General features: G+C 38.7%; 1 protein-coding gene across 1 annotated transcript in view; it reads left to right on the forward strand.

Annotated features, from left to right (window-relative positions):
- Nucleotides 1–18108, forward strand: part of ZNF292 (zinc finger protein 292) — a 56019-nt gene that overhangs the window by 22975 nt on the left and 14936 nt on the right. Inside the window, exons 2-4 of the mRNA XM_075046569.1 lie at nucleotides 6824–6978; nucleotides 7518–7596; nucleotides 9003–9138. Coding sequence (XP_074902670.1) covers nucleotides 6824–6978; nucleotides 7518–7596; nucleotides 9003–9138 — 370 coding nt within the window. The remainder of the gene's footprint in view (nucleotides 1–6823; nucleotides 6979–7517; nucleotides 7597–9002; nucleotides 9139–18108) is intronic.

Genomic DNA, 18108 nt, shown 5'->3' on the forward strand with positions numbered 1-18108 from the left:
ATACAGACCCATTATGGCTACACATTATTCCTGACATAGCATATTAAACCACATTACCGTGATAGACCTAATCTACCATGTTGCGGTCCATACTTTGGGGTTGTTGACATTCCAAGGCATTTAGCAGAGTTTAGTCAGCAACATTAGCTTCTTTTCTCCTGATCTTGTCTTTAGGATGTCTTTGTTCTGGATCAAGTTATGGTATATGTCTTCTTCCTTGCAGTCCCTTTAATCCCAAGCAGCCAACTCTAAACCAGTCCAGAGCAGTCAGTGGAACCTGATTTGACTGAAGTAGTTATGGTGTCAGGCTCATTAGGGCATACAGCATCTCTCTGCATCTTCCTCTATGTGATGATACCAAACTCAGGATCCCCAATTCATTTTCATTTGCTCATAATGTATCTAATGATACAAGCTGTGAATGGTTCTGGTCATTAGAGCGTACCTGCCTTCTTCACAGGAGAGAATCTTAAGCCAGGGAAAAGGTTCTTAAATCATGTGGATAGTTGGTATGGGAGACCTTCTTCACTGATTTTTCTTATGTTATGCCCTTTCTTGACTGTAGCCTTCACTTTCTTTTGAAATTTCTCTTGGTGCCAACAGAATTATAGCCATCCTTTACCACCTTTGAATAAAGCTTGCCCTGTTTTCTTGAATCAGCCCCTTTGATGGTTCCTGTGAAAGCAGCTGCTCTTTTGGATCAGTCAGTTATTGGCAGGTACTGGAGGAGTGGGTAGTGGGGTTGTGCCAGCCGAAGGGGAGCCCTGACTTTGTGGGAATGTGCTCCACATGAACATGAAGTGGCAGAGCAATCTCACTGAGAAGTGCTGTCACTCCTGAACTTGGCTATTTGCATGGGAGCTCAGTCATCACTTAGCTACCTCTGCCGCTGCAGACGTTGACTTCGTGGAAGGCATTCTGGCAGCCACTCTGTGTGCAGCTCCTAAAGGCTCATCTCCAGATAACTTGATTTTATCAAGCTTGTTGCTTGGACTTTTCTCCTGTGTGGATGTGCTTGAGGGAGGTCACTGAAATAGAGGTTTTGCTAGTTACTGGAGTGGTTTGAGAAGTGCTGCTTACCTGTGTGACTACTGGTTTTAGTTTAGTCCCTTGGGCTGAGCAGGGAATGGAAGTGGCAGTCCCAGGCATGTTTGAACGTATTTAAGTAAGCTTGCCCTTGTCCAGATACCTACAGGGGTGAGAATCTGATTTTAAGAGCTGAAGAAGCATGTAGATGTGGACTGTACATGTGAAACTCTGGTTAATAGTAAATAATGCTTTCTTTTAGTATGAAACATTTTAACACAGCTTTGGTATTGTAGGGCTAGTTTTAGCAAAGAAGATTGTTCAGTATAACTTTTGAAAGTAGAAAAGCATCCTCCAGTGGCTGTATTGCTACTGCAACATTCATGTAAGGGTTCTGGTAAAGATGGAAAAGGATAAAATGTCTTGTCTGAATATTACTCATGGCTAAATATTTTCTACAGTTTAAATCACAGATATAATACATACTGATTTTTATTGTACAAATTGAGATTATTCCATTTTTTGGAGCATTCTTGACTGTGTAAGCTGCTGCTGAAATAAAATGCTGTTTCAGTCTCACAGAGGAACAAAACTTTGCTGCTGTGCTCTGAATACAGTACTTGGCTTGATTAACAAGCATGTCCTGACTAGGGAGATAAATAACTTAATGAGGCCCAGAGCTGGGGGTAAAATTCTTTCTTTTTATGGTTGTAAGCAGAGCACAACAATGATTCATTAAGGAAAGCAGAATGAATTTGATTTTCTTTGTACAGTGGCAGTGCTGTGTAGTCTGGGGACATCCAGACAAGGAAATCTGTCATACTGACGAATACTTTTGAAGGGCGTGGTGGGCGTAAGTGCTTAATATAGTTCATGTAATGGCTTGGAAGTGGCTGATCTATATATACAAGATAAAAATAGCACTATTTAATGCTGAAATTAGTGCCACTGTGTTATAGCACAAACTTCCCTGCTTGCTTTATACAGTGTGTTTGCATCTGTACATGCTGCTTTTTAAAGGACAGTAGTGGTAGTAACAGTTCACCAACTTACCAAATATTTTTTGTTAAGTGGTGGATTCTGAGAATTTGCTGATGTGTGGATTATGTCTACTTTTATTTTGGTTTTGGTTAACTACTACTGGACCTCATATTTTCAAAATTAAATTTTACTTGCTTCAATTTGTCCTTATTAATCTGGATGTGGATTGGAGTAGTGTTGGTTGCGCTTTCATAGGTTCTGCAAGTGCTTTTGAAGTTCTTCACCAGTCCAATTTTCTGGTGTTAATGACTACATAGTATTTCTGTAAAGTTCCTAATTATCTGGGAGAATTCCAGCTGGGTTCTGTCATGATGGGCCTGTGTCATCCCTTATGCAGATTGGATGGTGATACTGCCTAGCTGGAGGTTTTATAGCGTGCTGACTACCGTTAAGGTCTCTCTTTCCTGCCGCATGAAACTTGAGATCTTCTGATCTGGTTGTTACAGGTCTCCATGGTCACCTGTCATGCCTTGCTTTATGAATTAGTGTGTCTCTATTGAGGCCTTTAGTTTCTTCTTTAGATTCTAGGTTTTGCTGTCTTTGCAACAGTTGGTGAGAATCCTCTTGATAATTTTTCAGTGATGCTTCTCAGAAGACCAATTGCTTAGTTACATCTCCCCGCTTAAGTCTCCTTCCTCACCCCTTTCTTCTTCCCCGTTCTGCTCAACTTAACATATCCTGAAAGTCTCAAAGTGTTGTCCTGGCTTGTAAGCTAACTTTGAAATGTCCTCCACTTGCAAAGCTTGCATTAACCTTGTTGCTTGCTGTGCTCTTCTGAAGAGGATGCTAGTAAAGGTAGATGGGCCACATTCAAAATGAGATTTACATCAAGTCTTTAACAGGTAAACCTAGTGATTCTAGTATTAAAAAGGATTCATGACTTCATATATCAACTTCCTAAATATAAGCTTACCTTACTGGCAGAAGCTATTTGACAGATTTATGATGGCCAGGCCAGCTCTACCAAGTTTGGACAATCAGTGGGATAAAACTGAATGGTGGTTCATGCAACCTGTTACTGCCTTGGTCTGGTAAGTTAGCTACCACTTGGGTTTTTTAGGCTGGTTTTTTTTCAGCTTTGCTGTTTTACTGCTAGCATCCTTAAACATGTCCTCTATGACAGATCAATAACTGAAATCATAGTAAATCTGGTTATGTGAGTATTTGGTCAGAGGGAGACTTTTTACTGGAGTTTCTTTCAAGATTCTTTGAAGCAGACTCCTTTGTTCTGATTATTCTAGTGCATTGATCAAAATTGCCAAATGGTACCAAAATAGATGTTTGCTAACGTTGTTAGCTTGTTTATCCAGTCCTCCTGTGTTGCTTCTTTCATGCTTCTGCTGTATTCTACTCTTCCTTGATTTCTCTGCTGTGATCTGTGATGCTTTTTTGCTGCTGTTAGGAGAGCATCATATTGGGTATTACAGTAAAACAGACAATATTCCAGTTGAGCTCAAGGTTCCAGTAGGGAGCACTAGATGCTGCAGAAACATCTGCTACCGCAGCAGGAAGGTACAGTATGTAACTTCTTTTAAGGTGACAGTGTACTGAGAACTCCTTTAAAACCAAAATAGGTTTTAATGCAATAGTTTGCCAAAAACTGCGTATTTCTTACCTGTTACATCCTTGACTGGGATACCTTTGGTCCATGTTTTGTCTGTGCTATAACCTGGTGGTGGTATTGTGACTGCGAATAACCACATTAAACAGTCTTCTGATTCAGGTTAATATAGTTGACTTTTTTTTTATTGAGAGTGTATATTTTGGACACTGCCAAATACAAGAATTTTAAGTATGTTCTTAGTAGTACCACTAGCTAACTCAGTACATATATCTAACATAGACAGGGCAATGCTGAATGTAACTTATGTTGAACTTAGTAGAGTTGAAGACAGGATTAAACCTAGTTTTGTTTTGTCCTTTAATGTGACTGACTTGCCTTTCCTGAAGAATTAATGTTCAGTTTTCTTACTCTAATACATAAAGCCAGAGACAACTTGCTCAAAGTCCGATTTTATTGTTTGATTTGCATTATATCCCAGACATAGCAAGTTCGTTAAAATTATTACCTTTGCATATTAAAAATTAAACAAAATTTTAGTGTTTGCATGTTAAGATGAGTTGAGAACCACTTTATTCTGGTTTTTGTTCAGGTATGTATTCTACATACATAGGTATGTATGCTACAGGGGGATTCTGTAGCAGAACAGCTTTATTGTCCAGAGGGCTCTGATTTTCCTTACTGGAGCAAACCTTGTCAGAATTGAACCAATATTGTTAAAATTGTTTTAATTACAGCTGACATTAATAAAAAGGGGAACCGTGACTTTTGCTAAATGGCCTTGACAGTATGAGCTATATAAAAAGCTTTCACACTGACAAACCTGATTTCCTTCTGTGATGAAATAGCTCGTTCTGCAGATGAGGGAATAGCAGCAGATGGTTTTCTGCCTGACATCAGCCAGACCTTGGACTTCGTCTCCCGTAGTGTCCTTATAAATCGTGAAATAGTCCACTTATCCAGGCAATATAATGAGGTGGCTGAGCTGTGGGTCTCAAAGATTTGTGCTTAGTAGTACAAAGTCCAGATGGCAGCAGGCTACTTGTGGCATCCTACCAAAGCTTGACACTGAAGCAGATACTCTCTAACTTCTTTATTAGTGACCTGGATGAGAAGACAGAGTGTATCCTCAGCACATTTGCAGATGATACCGAATTGGTGGGAGCAGTCGATACATGGGAGGTCAGGGAGATGGCTGAGAAGGGACCTCAACATCCCGGGGGAATGGGCTGACACGTAGTTCAGCTGAGGCGAACACAAAGCCCCAAGTGTGGGAGAGAGTAGCCCCGTGCACCAGTAGAGGGTACCTGGGCAACCGCTCTGCGGACACCAACCCAGCCGTCCTCCTGAACAGCCAGCAGCGTGTCCTTGCGGCAGAGCACCAGCTACACCCTCAGCTGTACTAGCGAGAGCGTGGCCAGCAGGTTGAGGGAGATTAATGTCTTTATTAATCCCACAGAACCCATGGGACTGCATCTAGGTACTGGTGGGGGGAGATCCCAATAAATGGTAGTCAGACTCAGAAACAGGTTGCCCACAGAGGCTGTCAAGTCTCTGTCTTTCAGGGTACTCGCAGCTCCATTGGACGTTACTCCAAAGAACTTACTCTAATGGCCCTGCTTTGAGCAGGGTGTCGGACAACCAAAATTGCTATCTGTTACTCTGAGCTTTCTGTCTGTTATGCCCCCCAAGAAGCAAACAGCAAAATTGATGATCTTAATACGACAGGCTGCAACCTGCCATAGTGCAGGAATTAGTTTGCAATCCTTTAAGCTACCCCAGGCTTGACAGCAGAGATCCAATGGTGACATGGTTTGGATGTTGACATGAGAACCTGTCATGGTTTAACCCCAGATGGCAACTCAGCCCCACACAGCCGCTCACTCACCTCCCTCACAGTGGGATGGGGGAGAAAATCAGAAGGGTAGAAGTGAGAAAACTCACAGGATGAGATAAAGGCAGTTTAACGGGTAAAGCAAAACCCGTGCACGCAAGCAAAGCAAACCAAGGCATCCATTCCCCGCTTCCCATGGGCAGGCAGGTGTTCAGCCATCTCCAGGACAGCAGGGCTCCATCACGCCTAACGGGGACTTGGGAAGACAAACGCCATCACTCCCAACGTCCCCCCTTCCTTCTTCTTCCCCAGCTTTATGTGCCGAGCATGACGTCCTATGGTCTGGGATATCCCTCGGTCAGTCGGGGTCAGCTGTCCCGGCTGTGTCCCCTCCAACTCCTTGTGCCCCCCCAGCCTCCTCGCTGGTGGAGTGGGGTGAGGAGCAGAACAGCCCTTGGCTCTGGGTAAGCACTGCTCAGCAGGAATGAAAACATCTCAGCCTTACCAACACTGTTTCCAGCACAAATCCAAAACACAGCCCCATGCTAGCTTCTATGAAGATTAACTCTACCCCAACCAAAACCAGCACAGAACCTTACTGTCTGCTCCACCTTTATGTGTGTCTGAGTCCGAGTCCCCTGGCCCTGACTGAAATGAATGGAAGCCTTTTGTACTTTGGGTGGTGGTGGTTATTCCATCACTCTGAGTTTTATTTTGAAATCACTGTTTGTAGGTATTTATGTGGCAAGTAGGAAGACAACTTTTTGATTGATGAGGTTTTGGTGTATAAATAGTGTCTTTAAAATGCGTAGTTTATATTCCTTTCAGGACCATGTGAAAAGTGGTAGCCTGAAGATACCTGTATTGGCAAGGTGGCAAAAGAAAGGAAATGTAAAGCTGTTCCTGAAAGTAGAGAAGTTAAAATAAAAGCTAGTACTTTCAAATTTACTTGCTTTAGAAGCTGAACCGTAGAGGTGAATGTCTAAAAAAATGAGTTTTCAGTCCCTTAATTATGAATTTCTGAAAAAAAAGTAAAGTATGATGTTCCCAGATATGCTCTTCTGGCTTCTATATTTGGAAAATATAAATTTAAAATTAATCGTATGGCAATATCGTAGGGGGGAGGTGTCATTCATAACATTTTTGTATGATCAGAGAATGATTGTATGTGGAGTTTAAGTTCCAGTTATTAATGAAACAATAAATCTTAAGGAAAAAAGGCATGCTTTGAGAACATGTAATTCATGTTAAGGAGATAGATGTAATCTTTAAGAAGGATAGTCTACTAGTGAGGAATATAAAACTAAAAACCTACATTTGTTCCTGAATTTGGGGGTGTTTTTTTTCCTTCTCCTAAACAGACTTTGCTGGAATATGCAGAAAAGTGGAAAACATCAGAAGACCCTCTGCCCCTGTTAGAGGTGTATACAGTGGCTATCCGAAGTTATGTTAAAGCACGACCTTATCTTACCTCTGAGTGTGAAAATGTAGCCTTTGTGCTTGAACGTTTAGCACTGTGAGTATATTTTTCTGTTACTAAAACCAGCCTGTATGGTATTAACTTTTCACTGCGTAAATGGTTTCCCAATCCAGTTCACAGTCCATAGAAATTCTAAATAGGTTGGGAAGCACCTTCCTTCCTCATGGTGAATGCTGTATGGGAGAGAGAACATCTTTGGTTGTTGGAAATGGGGCAGTCTTGAGAAGGACTCCTGATCTAGGCCAAGCCAACATCGCTGGCTTGAAACACTTAGCTACTATTGATCTGCATGCAATCTGAAAGTGCATCAATTTACACAGGCTGTTACAGGGTTGGACTTGAATGATAAATCCAATATTTTTCTTTAAATTGGTGTTCTTTTAGAGAGTTTGCTTTAACAGTTTTTGCAAGAGTGTCTATGACCACCTTTTCTTTATATGTTCAAAGAAAGCAAACTGTTTTGTGACTTTGGCATTTCAAACAAATAACTGTTTGGATACTAGAATAAAGAATTGTTGATTGTACATTTTAAAAGCCAAAAATTGCCTCGAATAATATTCCCATTTGACTTCCAGAAGCTGTATTGAACTTCTACTGTGTCTGCCTCTTGATTTACCTGAAAATAAATGGGAAGAATTTCAGGCTTTTGTACAGGTGAGTTTGATTCATGAAATGAAGACTTAATAGCTTTCAAGAATGGTTTAGAAACCTAGGGATATTAAGTATGTAGCATGTCTGAAGTCTTGTTTCCTGGTGGCTAATAAAGATCAAGGCCTTCAGCTGGAGATTCTGTGCAGTAATTGCTGTCAGTCATATAATTTGTCTTGTTCATGTAGCAGCTGTGGAGCATGTAGCATGTTCTTGTCATTTGGTCATGTAGCAGCTGTGGAGAAAAAAAATATTTTCAGATACTTGAAAGAAAGCTCATGTTTTAAAAGGTATTTGTCTATTAACACTGTTAGAAATGAAATAATATCATATAAGTCATTCTTTACTATTTATGGCTGTATATTTGAGACTTCCTATGAATGAAAGATCTGTTGATACTGCAGGATTGTTAGATCTCCCATGGGGCACTAGCTGGTTAAGGATTAGAGCTCTGCTTTAAAGAAGGATGTTGAAACAAGTTCTGCTCCTCAGTATTTATCAGAAATATGTAGTGGGAGGTCCTGCCTACAGTTTAAAAAAAAAAAGGGGGGGGTTATAGAGAAGGAAAGAATAATAGTGAAAAAGACCAGATACAGTTACCTCAGGATTCTCGGCCTAAATAACATAGGAAGATGCAAGGCTGATTTTTAGAGTAGCATTTTGACTAGCAACTGCCTGATATAAATCAATTCTGTTTGGTGCCGGGAGGTTCCACAGCCTTCAGAGCAGGTGGAAAAGTAAAAGAAAAGTGAAGAGAGAGGTGAGTCCTTTCTTTTTTTTAAGGACCAGTGGTGTTTGTGCATTGCTATTTAAGCCGCAGATTTTCACAGGTACTTAGTTTGCTCCCAAGCATACATCTGCTTCCAGAGTTTATACTAGTATCTAAATGCAGTAGAAACTATTTTAATTAATTTTAAAACTCCAGCCTGCCTTCATCATATTTGCATAGAACCATGCAGTGAGGTCTTACACTTTAAATCTTTCATCTTTACAAAAATACTTTTTTTTTCAGTGTCTCCAGTGCAAAAAAATTGAGTTGCTGAAGAGTCTGAAAAGTCTAAGAGTTTAGGCAGCTGGTGCCAGACCAATACGTGGACCAGAGAATTTGCTCATCCATTTTTAAAAGGGAGGCCTATTTCAAAATATAGTTTCAGAAATTTAAGAAGTAGCCCTTTTAATAAATCTCAAGGCGAGTTTGGGGCACTCAGTCATTTTGGTTTCTCAGCCTAAATCTTGGACAACAGAGGCAGAAGTAAAGCCTCTATAGGCTGAATATTAAGATTGTTTTGTTATGCATTTAACTCTTTATCTGGTAAGGGGGGATTTTTTTGACATAAGGTATAAAGGAGTACAAAAGACATTCTGAATAGCTCTTTTTAACAATACTTTGTTTTGTAAAATATATTCTTCAGGTGGCTCATAAAAACTTGATGGAAAATGGCAGCCGGGAACTGCACATTTTAACTACACTTACACAAGAGAAGGGAGTGTGGAAGAACCCAGTGTTGTGTGGTATTCTTTCCCAGGAACAGTTGGATCCAGATAAAGGTAAAATTTAAAATGATGATTGAGATAAAATATGCCTCATTTTTGTAATACTTTGAAATATTATTATCATATATGGAAGTCTTTTGTTGAATATGGTTTATGTGATAATTTATAATCTATATAAATACACTTGTAGCATTGTCTGAATTATTAAGACAGTATGTTCCTAAGAATATACAAAGAATTTAATGTTGGTATTTTGCATAAAAGGCAATCATACCTGGAGATCTCTTGCCATTTTCTTTATAAACTGCATGAAGGGAGATTACATACAGGCTATTTTACGGTGGGGTAAGTTCAGTACTGATATACAAAGATTATTTGACATAAAACAAAAAATAAAAAATACCTTTTTTTTTTTTTTTTTTTTTTTTTAATGAGAATGGCATTTACTCAGTTATGAAATGCAAAGAGGGCCATTACTGAAGATTCATGTAGACCAGAGTTTTGGGAATGGCTAACAGCAGTTCCATGGGGAAGAGTGTATGATCAGCAGAGGCTTACAATATTATTTTCTTGATGTATTATTTCCATCGTTAATGATTTGCAGTTCAGAAGTGGTATACTTTTGTTAATAAGTCTTAGCTGGTTTTTTGATTCTTTGCCTAATTGATTTTAAAATTTGTATGAACCATCACATCTAAGTGTCTATAGCAGAGTTACACAGTTCTCACATCAGGTAAAGTAGTTCCTCTTACTGTCTGCCTCCTTTTAGCCTGATGCCTGCTTATTTCATGTGATATTCTCTATGTATTAAAAAGTAAACTATTCTCTGGTCTTTTAATGAATGCATCATAAGACATGATTCGTTAGACTGCTGTCATATCCCAACTTCTCTCTTCTGTAGTGCCTATTCCATACTATCTTCTAGCTTTACTGTCCCATTCCTCATATGGGGGACCAAAGGTTTTTTCAGCAGTCAACACGTACTGATTTTCTGCCTCATTCTGCATTCTTTTCATAATATTTCCTAACATTAGACTTGCTTCTTGACTGAGCATTGAACCACTGTTTTCTTAAAACTGTCTGGTTTAGTCCTGGTTTCTTTCTTGAGGAGTAGTACCTATTTCACTGTTAGCATTTTCCCCCTAACACCCAGCCTATTTTTTCTGTATGTAGTTAGGATTGCATTTTTCCCCATGAAAATCACTTTGGGGTTTTAATCAACATTTTAATTTTGTCTCTTACGCCATGTTATGAAGTCCTGTCCTCTTTAGTCTTTTACTGTTGGTATGTTTTTTACTACCCTGCTTTTATCAGCATGTTTTGTCACCTTGTTCTCTACCCCCCTTTTCCAAATATTTATAAAAATGCTGGACAGCAGAGGTCCTGGTACAGATCCTCAGGGAGCCCACTGAGAGTTTGTTTTCTTTTTCTTTTTTAAGTGATAATTTATCCGTATAAGTATCTTCTTTTTACTACCAAAATAGGTTGGTATCTTTGGGGGTTTTGAGGGACTTCTTTTAATGCCTTTAGAAAATTAATTGGATCTCCTTTATTTATATTATCACAAATCCCTCAGATAAGTCCAGTAAATGTATAAAGTGATTTATTTTTTTTTTACAAGAGCCATGCTTACTCTTTCACAAGATTTGCATTTTGCCGCTTCTTTTAATAATTTATTATGCTTCTAATACAAATTTTGGATTGGTATGCAGTTCTCAGAGTCCCCCAGAGTACTCTTTTACTAGCTTCATATCAACCACCTTGTAGTCCTCTTAACAGTAAGGTACTTCTAAGAGAGAGGTTTAATTAGTATTTTACTTGCCTTATATTTGAGGTTTTTTAAGAACTCCCTCATGAATCTGGTTTTGATGACTATTCGTTTTATTAGTGTTTTCCTGTGAAGTTCTTTATGGACATTTCGGGATTCCTTTTGCTCTTGAATGCTGTTTACTCAAGGATGCTCCTGCCTTGGACTTGACTGACTGACTCCTGTTACAGTTATTACTTGTAGTATGACAATCTTGCCACTGATACGTATCCATATTTTTGTTACTCAGTTGACAAGCTGTTCTCTAGCTGTTGTCATCCTCTGTAATACTGCATTGTTTTGTGACATCTTCCTGCTAATTTGAAGGATATTTTCATAATTTGAACAGTATTTTAGTAATACCAAAACTCCATTGCCCAGAGAGCTGCCTTTCTTGTCTGTAATCCAGCACTCCTACTGGCTACCACTTACCCTCTGTCAGGGGACAACTTTCTCTCAGCAGTCTTCAACCTTAACTCCAGTATAACAGTCTTTGGAATATTTGTAAACTTCACTTACAGTATTTTGGTTTTGTTCTTCGTGTTGCCTTTACCATTTGCTATTTCAGAAGTTCCCAAGTATTTAAGTAGTCAGCTTGTTACACTGGATGTTATCATTTGGCAGATTTGGTCAGCTCGGTCTTTGGGTAATGGTTAGTGTAAACATTTATCTGTTGGAAATGAAACAACTAGTTGAGACTGGGGGTGTTTTTCCTAATATCACCCTCTTAAGCTTTTGTTGCCTGTATTTGTTTCAGTCATTTCTTCATGTTTATTTTATTCAGTCTTGGTAGTTTAAATTATGACCTATTCAGAATAATTATAACCTATTCAGAATCTTTGACATAACCGGATATCTGCTGAATTTTAGGTCATTGATTATCCCTTCTTGAAGGCCTCTGTTGTTGACACCTGAAGGTCAGTTTGCCTCTTTGGGTCTCCTTAGGAAGCACAACTAGGCGTCTGTTTCATCTCAGAGACAGATCCTTTTGAATTCCTCTGTTTTCAAATTGTACAAACTCAGGACATAGTGTGAGAGACAAGTTCATTTTCTCTGACCACACAGCACAGCTGGTTTGTTCTCATTACAATCAAGCAAATGCAGGCTTCTCTGAACTGGACTGTTCTCTTGCTCTCCTAGTTTTATGAATGGAGTGTTGCATGGGTTCCACCTAAATATGAGCAGCAAGTACTCACTTCCAAAAATGTTAGGGAGACTGTTCTCTGAGTGCCATGTCATTAAGTAACTGCCTTACTCCTGACTGCCTTGGGTACAGCTCAGTTTTCTGATGAATGTGTGTCTGTAAGGATTCATGCACTAAGGAGCTCAAAAAAGTAGAGGATGGATACCCGTTTGTTTGAAGCACTGACAAGAACAGCATGCCTGTTACTGATTTATTTGCTGATGGGTATTGCTGCAAGATATTCATACAGTACTATGATGTAAAATAGTAAAGTCTGCCTGGAACTGTATTGCAGGAAATAATGCATAGGGTAGATACAGATTTGTGTTTGTGTGCACACAAAATCTTCTCAGACCAGAAATATTCTCCAGACACTTGATTTGTCGCCTGCTTGGGTGACAAACATTGGCATTGCCCTGGATTTTTAGCCCATCTCTGACCATGAATGTTGGGAAACCTAGCTTAAGTTACCAGATTCTGTGCAACAGATGTCACCAAATAAGAGACTCTCCTCTTGTAATTGTAACTATTGTAATGCTGATACCCTACTTGAGTTGTTTCTGAAGAAAATTTATCTCTCTCCTCCTGCAAGTGGAACATGAGTGTTGTCATTCAGGGCTGTGCTTGTTCCCCAAATGCTAGTCTGTTTTGTATGGAGGACTAGCCTGGAAATGGGAATTTGGATTCCTAATGAGCTGAGGAATATATTTTTTCTTATTCTTGACTAGTGACTCCAAAGAGAATTTATTTGCAGAAACTGAATTGTCAGCAGGGTATTTGGATGTCATTTGTGGGCCCCCTAAGTGGACATCTGGAGTTGATAGCACTACTCATGGCTGCCATCTGAGAGATCTTCTGAGAGAAACTCCTTTTGAGCTTACTGAATTTGTTTTGTATTGTGTCATGGATCAATCTATATTCATTTGAAGAATTCCCAGGCAATCTTCTACTCCCTCAGAGAGTTCGTTGCCAAAAAGAGAGATCCTTTCCCCGGTTCCACATATCTTGTTGTTTCTTGCTTCTGTCCCACAACAATTATGTGACTAGGCCTGCAACTTCTTGATTCAAATTTTGGTTTCTCAACAGTATTATCTCTTAAAAGTGTGCTCAGGAGCTGTAAACTACTTGTTTGTTCATGTGAATTTTCTTCTTTTTCCACCTAAACCTGTCTCCTGTGCCTTTAAAGAATGTCTGTCAAATTTTGAGTTTTGTCTGTGTAGCATCATGGACTTTTAGACTTGAGAGAGCATCCAAAGTTATATGATCTCATTGGGTCATGAGGATAGTAAAGTACCAATCTTCCCAAATAAAATTTTAGAGATCCCTTATGAGCGCATTGGTAACGTTCTTTGCTGTGGAGCACCATTCAGCCAGTTGCCATTGACCCCAAATAGTGGGAAAAACTAGTCTCAGTATCAAAGCAGAAACAAATCTGGAAAGATATCCTAGACAGGTGAAAATAAAATACCTTACCTACATTATTAAATTCAAGGTGGCAGTATTAGCTTTGATCATTGACTAGTCTGAAAGTAAATGGCCCACCTGCTTTAGCACTTGTTAGCTGTTTTCATATTGCTATCAGACGTTGTGTTGCATTTGCATCTTGACTGGACCTGCTACTACTTCAGGTTTCAGCTGCATGACTGCTTTTTGTCTTGAGATGGCATATGATGAACAAGAAGCAGTTGTACTTGGAGAGAGGAATTTTCCATGTTTCTCTGCTTCATTAATTGGTTAGGGAAGGAAACCTTAGTAAGATAGTCTTAATTCTTCACATGATAGTGAATCTTTTGTCTTACTGGCCTCCTGAACTACCAAGTAGCTTAATTTGAGATCAGGACTGATTTTAATCTTGAATTGAAGCTGATCTGAATTCATGACAACCAGAATTTATGTTTCTTGAAGTTGTATGGCTGATCTCTTTGGCCTTATTGCTTAGTGTACCAAAGACTGAAAGTCAAAGTGTGCCTCAGTGGTTTGGGTTATGTGGTAACCTATAAAATGTTAAAACACTCTACTACTGCATTTCCATCTTCAATTTCTGTCAGTGTGGCTTGTGTTCTTTAGCATGAACCTGTTTCTCCATCCTCGAGGTTGTCATTTTTTTGTAGTGATGGTGAAATCCTTCAAAGCTGTCACTGGTATCTCCTCAGCTGGTACTAAGAGTGTGTGGTGGAACTGTCCAGAGGAAAAGAATCTGAGATAACCCTACAAAAAGCCAGCTGCTGCTCCTGTTTTTTTATCTGATTCTGATTATCCTTAAAGATTTTCCTTATTTTTCTCCCCCATCCCACTGGGGGGGGGGGGGAGTGAGTGAGCGGCTGCGTGGTGCTTAGTTGCTGGCTGGGGTTAAACCACGACAATGCCAAGAATTAAGTTCTTGAATTTTTCGTAAGTTTAAATGTAGTAGGCAGACTCCTGAAGTGTGTCCCACCGAGAAGAGGTTCAAGGATACAACCATCACTATTTGGAGATTATCAAGGTGGATAAGAGGGAGGTTAGAATTTAAACAGCCAGCATGGAACTATTTCCAATAATTGGAGCATCTACCACCAGAAGTCAAAAGATACCAGCAGCCTCACTTTAAAAAAAAAAAAAAATAGTGTTTCCATCCTGGGTATATTCAGAGCAGCCACCTGGAAATTCTTTTACCGTTTCACCAGAGAGTATGCTATCATAGAATCATCAAGGATTGGTGCTGCATTCAGCAGAATTGTGCTGAGATGTTGTTTGCATGAAGGATTCTGAGACCCAGCTCCAGCTAAATATGAAAGTATTGAGTACAGCTCAGAGTCACCCACGGTGTGAACGCACATGTGGACTAACACTTGAAGATGACTAAAGAGGTTACTGACTAGTAACTGAAGTTCTTTGAGATGGGTAGTCCACATGTACATTCACCTCCTGCCTTCACCCGCCTTGGCCAGAGCCAGCTTGAGAAGACATAAAGGTCTGTGGTAGATTATACCTACCCAAGAATTGGCAAAGGGTTGAGTAGTAGGATGATGAGTCCTTTAAGTAAGGTAAAAATTCTTTGCTTTGTGCTCTACAAGTCCTCCAGTCAGCCAAAACATGGCATACATGTGGACTGTGCACAGTAGAGAACTTTTTACTACAGAACTGTGCTTGCGGCTTATTCATGTTCTTGTGTGCTACTAATCTATGGATTACCTTTTCTCTTTTTTCAATTCATGTATGGTATAAGTATTAACTGTAATAAAGGTTCATAGTAGTTCTTGCAGGCTTCACATAGAATCACTTGGTAGTATGACCTGAGACTCCAGCTATGGGATTCAAGGGAATAACAAGTAAAATGTGTCTAAAATGTTAGATTCCAGTATCTCCAAGTTTATTTGCCAGATTTAATAGATCATAGTACCATCTGTCAGATGTCATCTACTTGTCTTTTTTTCTCTCATGTTAATTCCGTAATTTTATATGAATTCTGCACATGCCTTGCACAAGCATAAGATTGTGAATTTTAATGAATGGTGGAACATTGCGCAAACCCGATATTTAATAATTTTTTCAAGAATCATGCTATTGATAAACTAGATTGTTCTCATTAAATTCTTCAATTTTTGTGCTCATAGAGGTTAACTGACTTGTGCTGAAAAAGCACTTGTGCCTCAAAGCATTTTTGTGAAGTTATATTTGTTATGGTAAACTAACAATTTGTCTACAATAACTTTTGAAATAGACATTGCACTATAAAGTATATTTATAAAACGTTGGGGGAAAAAAAAATCTTAAGACTCCTCCCCACCATAGACTGGCTTTTGCAACATCAGCACTGTTTTTTGCCTTAAAATGTTGTATATAGTTCAGTTACGAAATAAATGTAATTAAAACTTATGTTTTGAATGAGCTTTCAAATGTTAACTGTAATGATTATGATCACTTGGATTAGAATAAAGGCTTAAGAGCTAATATGTAGCTTTAACCCAGAGGTCTTCCTGTGTCTTGTTTAGAAGATAACAGAAAATGTTCTGATGCTTATGCAAGGTAGGCTGGCTGAAGCAGTAAACACTAAAGGAAGAGGATTACTGAGGACTAGCAGATAGAACACAGTCTCTAAAATATTAAATTCAGTAATTTAATAATAAATCAGAGTGAAACGTCTTGGGTTACCAATATAGCATAAAGTCTAAGGTCTTCCTGTATCTTGTTACAGAAATAAGGTAAAATGTTCCAATGTTATTCCAGGAAGACTAGCTGCGAATAAACGCTGTGGGTGAAAGGATTACTGGTACCTGGTAGGAGGGAAGGGCAAAGCTAAAACTACTGAATGTAATTAATCACTGGGTCTTTTGTGGGTTGACAAGAGTATGAGCATTTTTTGTGAGGCATTGGTAATGACATTAAAGGAACATTTATTCTCCTGCTTAAAAGGCAGATGTCCGCTGATAAACATGAAAATGGTTACCATCTACCAGTTGTCTGTTAGCACGCTCTAGTTTTCCTTTGTTCCTACATGAATAAAAATCTGGTCATATCTTTGTCGACATGGAGAGAGGAAGAAAGAACTCGTATTTGACTGAATATTCTTACACATCAGTGAGCCGTAGCTGATCATTTGTAATAGTGCACAAGGATCCTGAACAAATAACTAAGAAGTTGGTTGAAATGACAATTCAACCATAAATCTGAAAATGCATGAAAGATAATGATGGGGTCTAACAGGCTTGATTTCTGCAAAAGGCAATATTTTCTGCCCTAAAATTCTGTGCACTGAAATGGTAAAAAAGAAAACGGTTGACCTAATTTCAGTTGCAAGATGGGCTTTTAGTAATATCCTATATAAGTAGCTAGAAGAAGGAGAAATCATGGGATAAAACGAAAGACAGTCATGAATCAAAAACTAACTAGGATGTGAGGAAGCAAAGAATAAAATGAGTTGATCTTTTTTCTTTCAGTAAACCTCATGTTCAGTATACTAATACTCCAATTACTAGAGAGGTAATTAATTTTGCAGATGCTGAAATTACTTATTTATTTCATCAAGACCAAACAGGACTTTGAAAGTCAAGAAAATATAAATTAGGTGAGTGGAGAACATGATCCAAGTGAAATCCAAGGCGAGTAAATTAAGAGGAATATAGTGAATGTTTCTATCAAGATGTGTCAGAAAGTGAGCACTGCAAGTGCCCAGAGGTTTCAGGAAGGGGTGATAAAAATACTCAAAAGGGTGGAAAAAAATCTCATTTAGAAAAGATCAAGAATTTACACTAACACTGAGAGAATATGAATCTGCTGGTTTTCATTAAAGAACGGAAACAAAAACACAGAAGAAAATTCTGTTGTTTTTAAAAGATGAGGGAATCTGTCATGAAATTAAGATGTGGATAATTGAAAACCAGAAAGATTTTTCATGCAGTGTGTAACTAGCTTGTGGAAACAGTTGTCACAGGGAGGGGTTGATGTCAAAAGGATTAAATAAAATTGATTGTCTCTGTGTCTATCTAGTTTTAATAACTGACTTTAAATATTTTGGAGGTAGTACTAAACCTCATGCTTCAAAGCTGAAGCAATTTTGATCTTGAAGATCTGGATGAGACCTGAGCTGTATGTGTAAGAGTAAGAACATTAACCTGTGTTCCCCTTTTTTGTAGGATTCTTACGCCTTCCACTGAAGCACCTAGAGTTGAGTTGTTAATATAGACAGTAGAGTTTAAACTCTGGTAGCAGCATAGCTACAAAATACAGTTGAATAAAATATAGCCATTCCTGTGTCTTTGAGTTTTAAACTATACACAGTCAACCGTATACAATATAGGCCTCTTTTTGTTGGAAACTTATTTGGCTGAAAAACTTCTAAAGGAGTTTGACTGCATTCTATGGAGGTGTAATATGAAATATTTAACACGAATAAAAAGGACTTAAGATACTTCAATGCTTGTCACATTTATCCTTTCATAGCAAGGTCTAAAAGGCCTTTTGTCTTTTAAGGATGTGAGTAGTGGCTTTGTGTTGTTTGTCTTTCTGTAGAACTATAATCAAATGGTATCTAAATATTTTAATATTTATATGCTTT

This window comes from Buteo buteo, chromosome 15 (genome assembly GCF_964188355.1).
Source record: "Buteo buteo chromosome 15, bButBut1.hap1.1, whole genome shotgun sequence".
In the NCBI taxonomy this organism is placed as follows: Eukaryota; Metazoa; Chordata; class Aves; order Accipitriformes; family Accipitridae; genus Buteo; species Buteo buteo.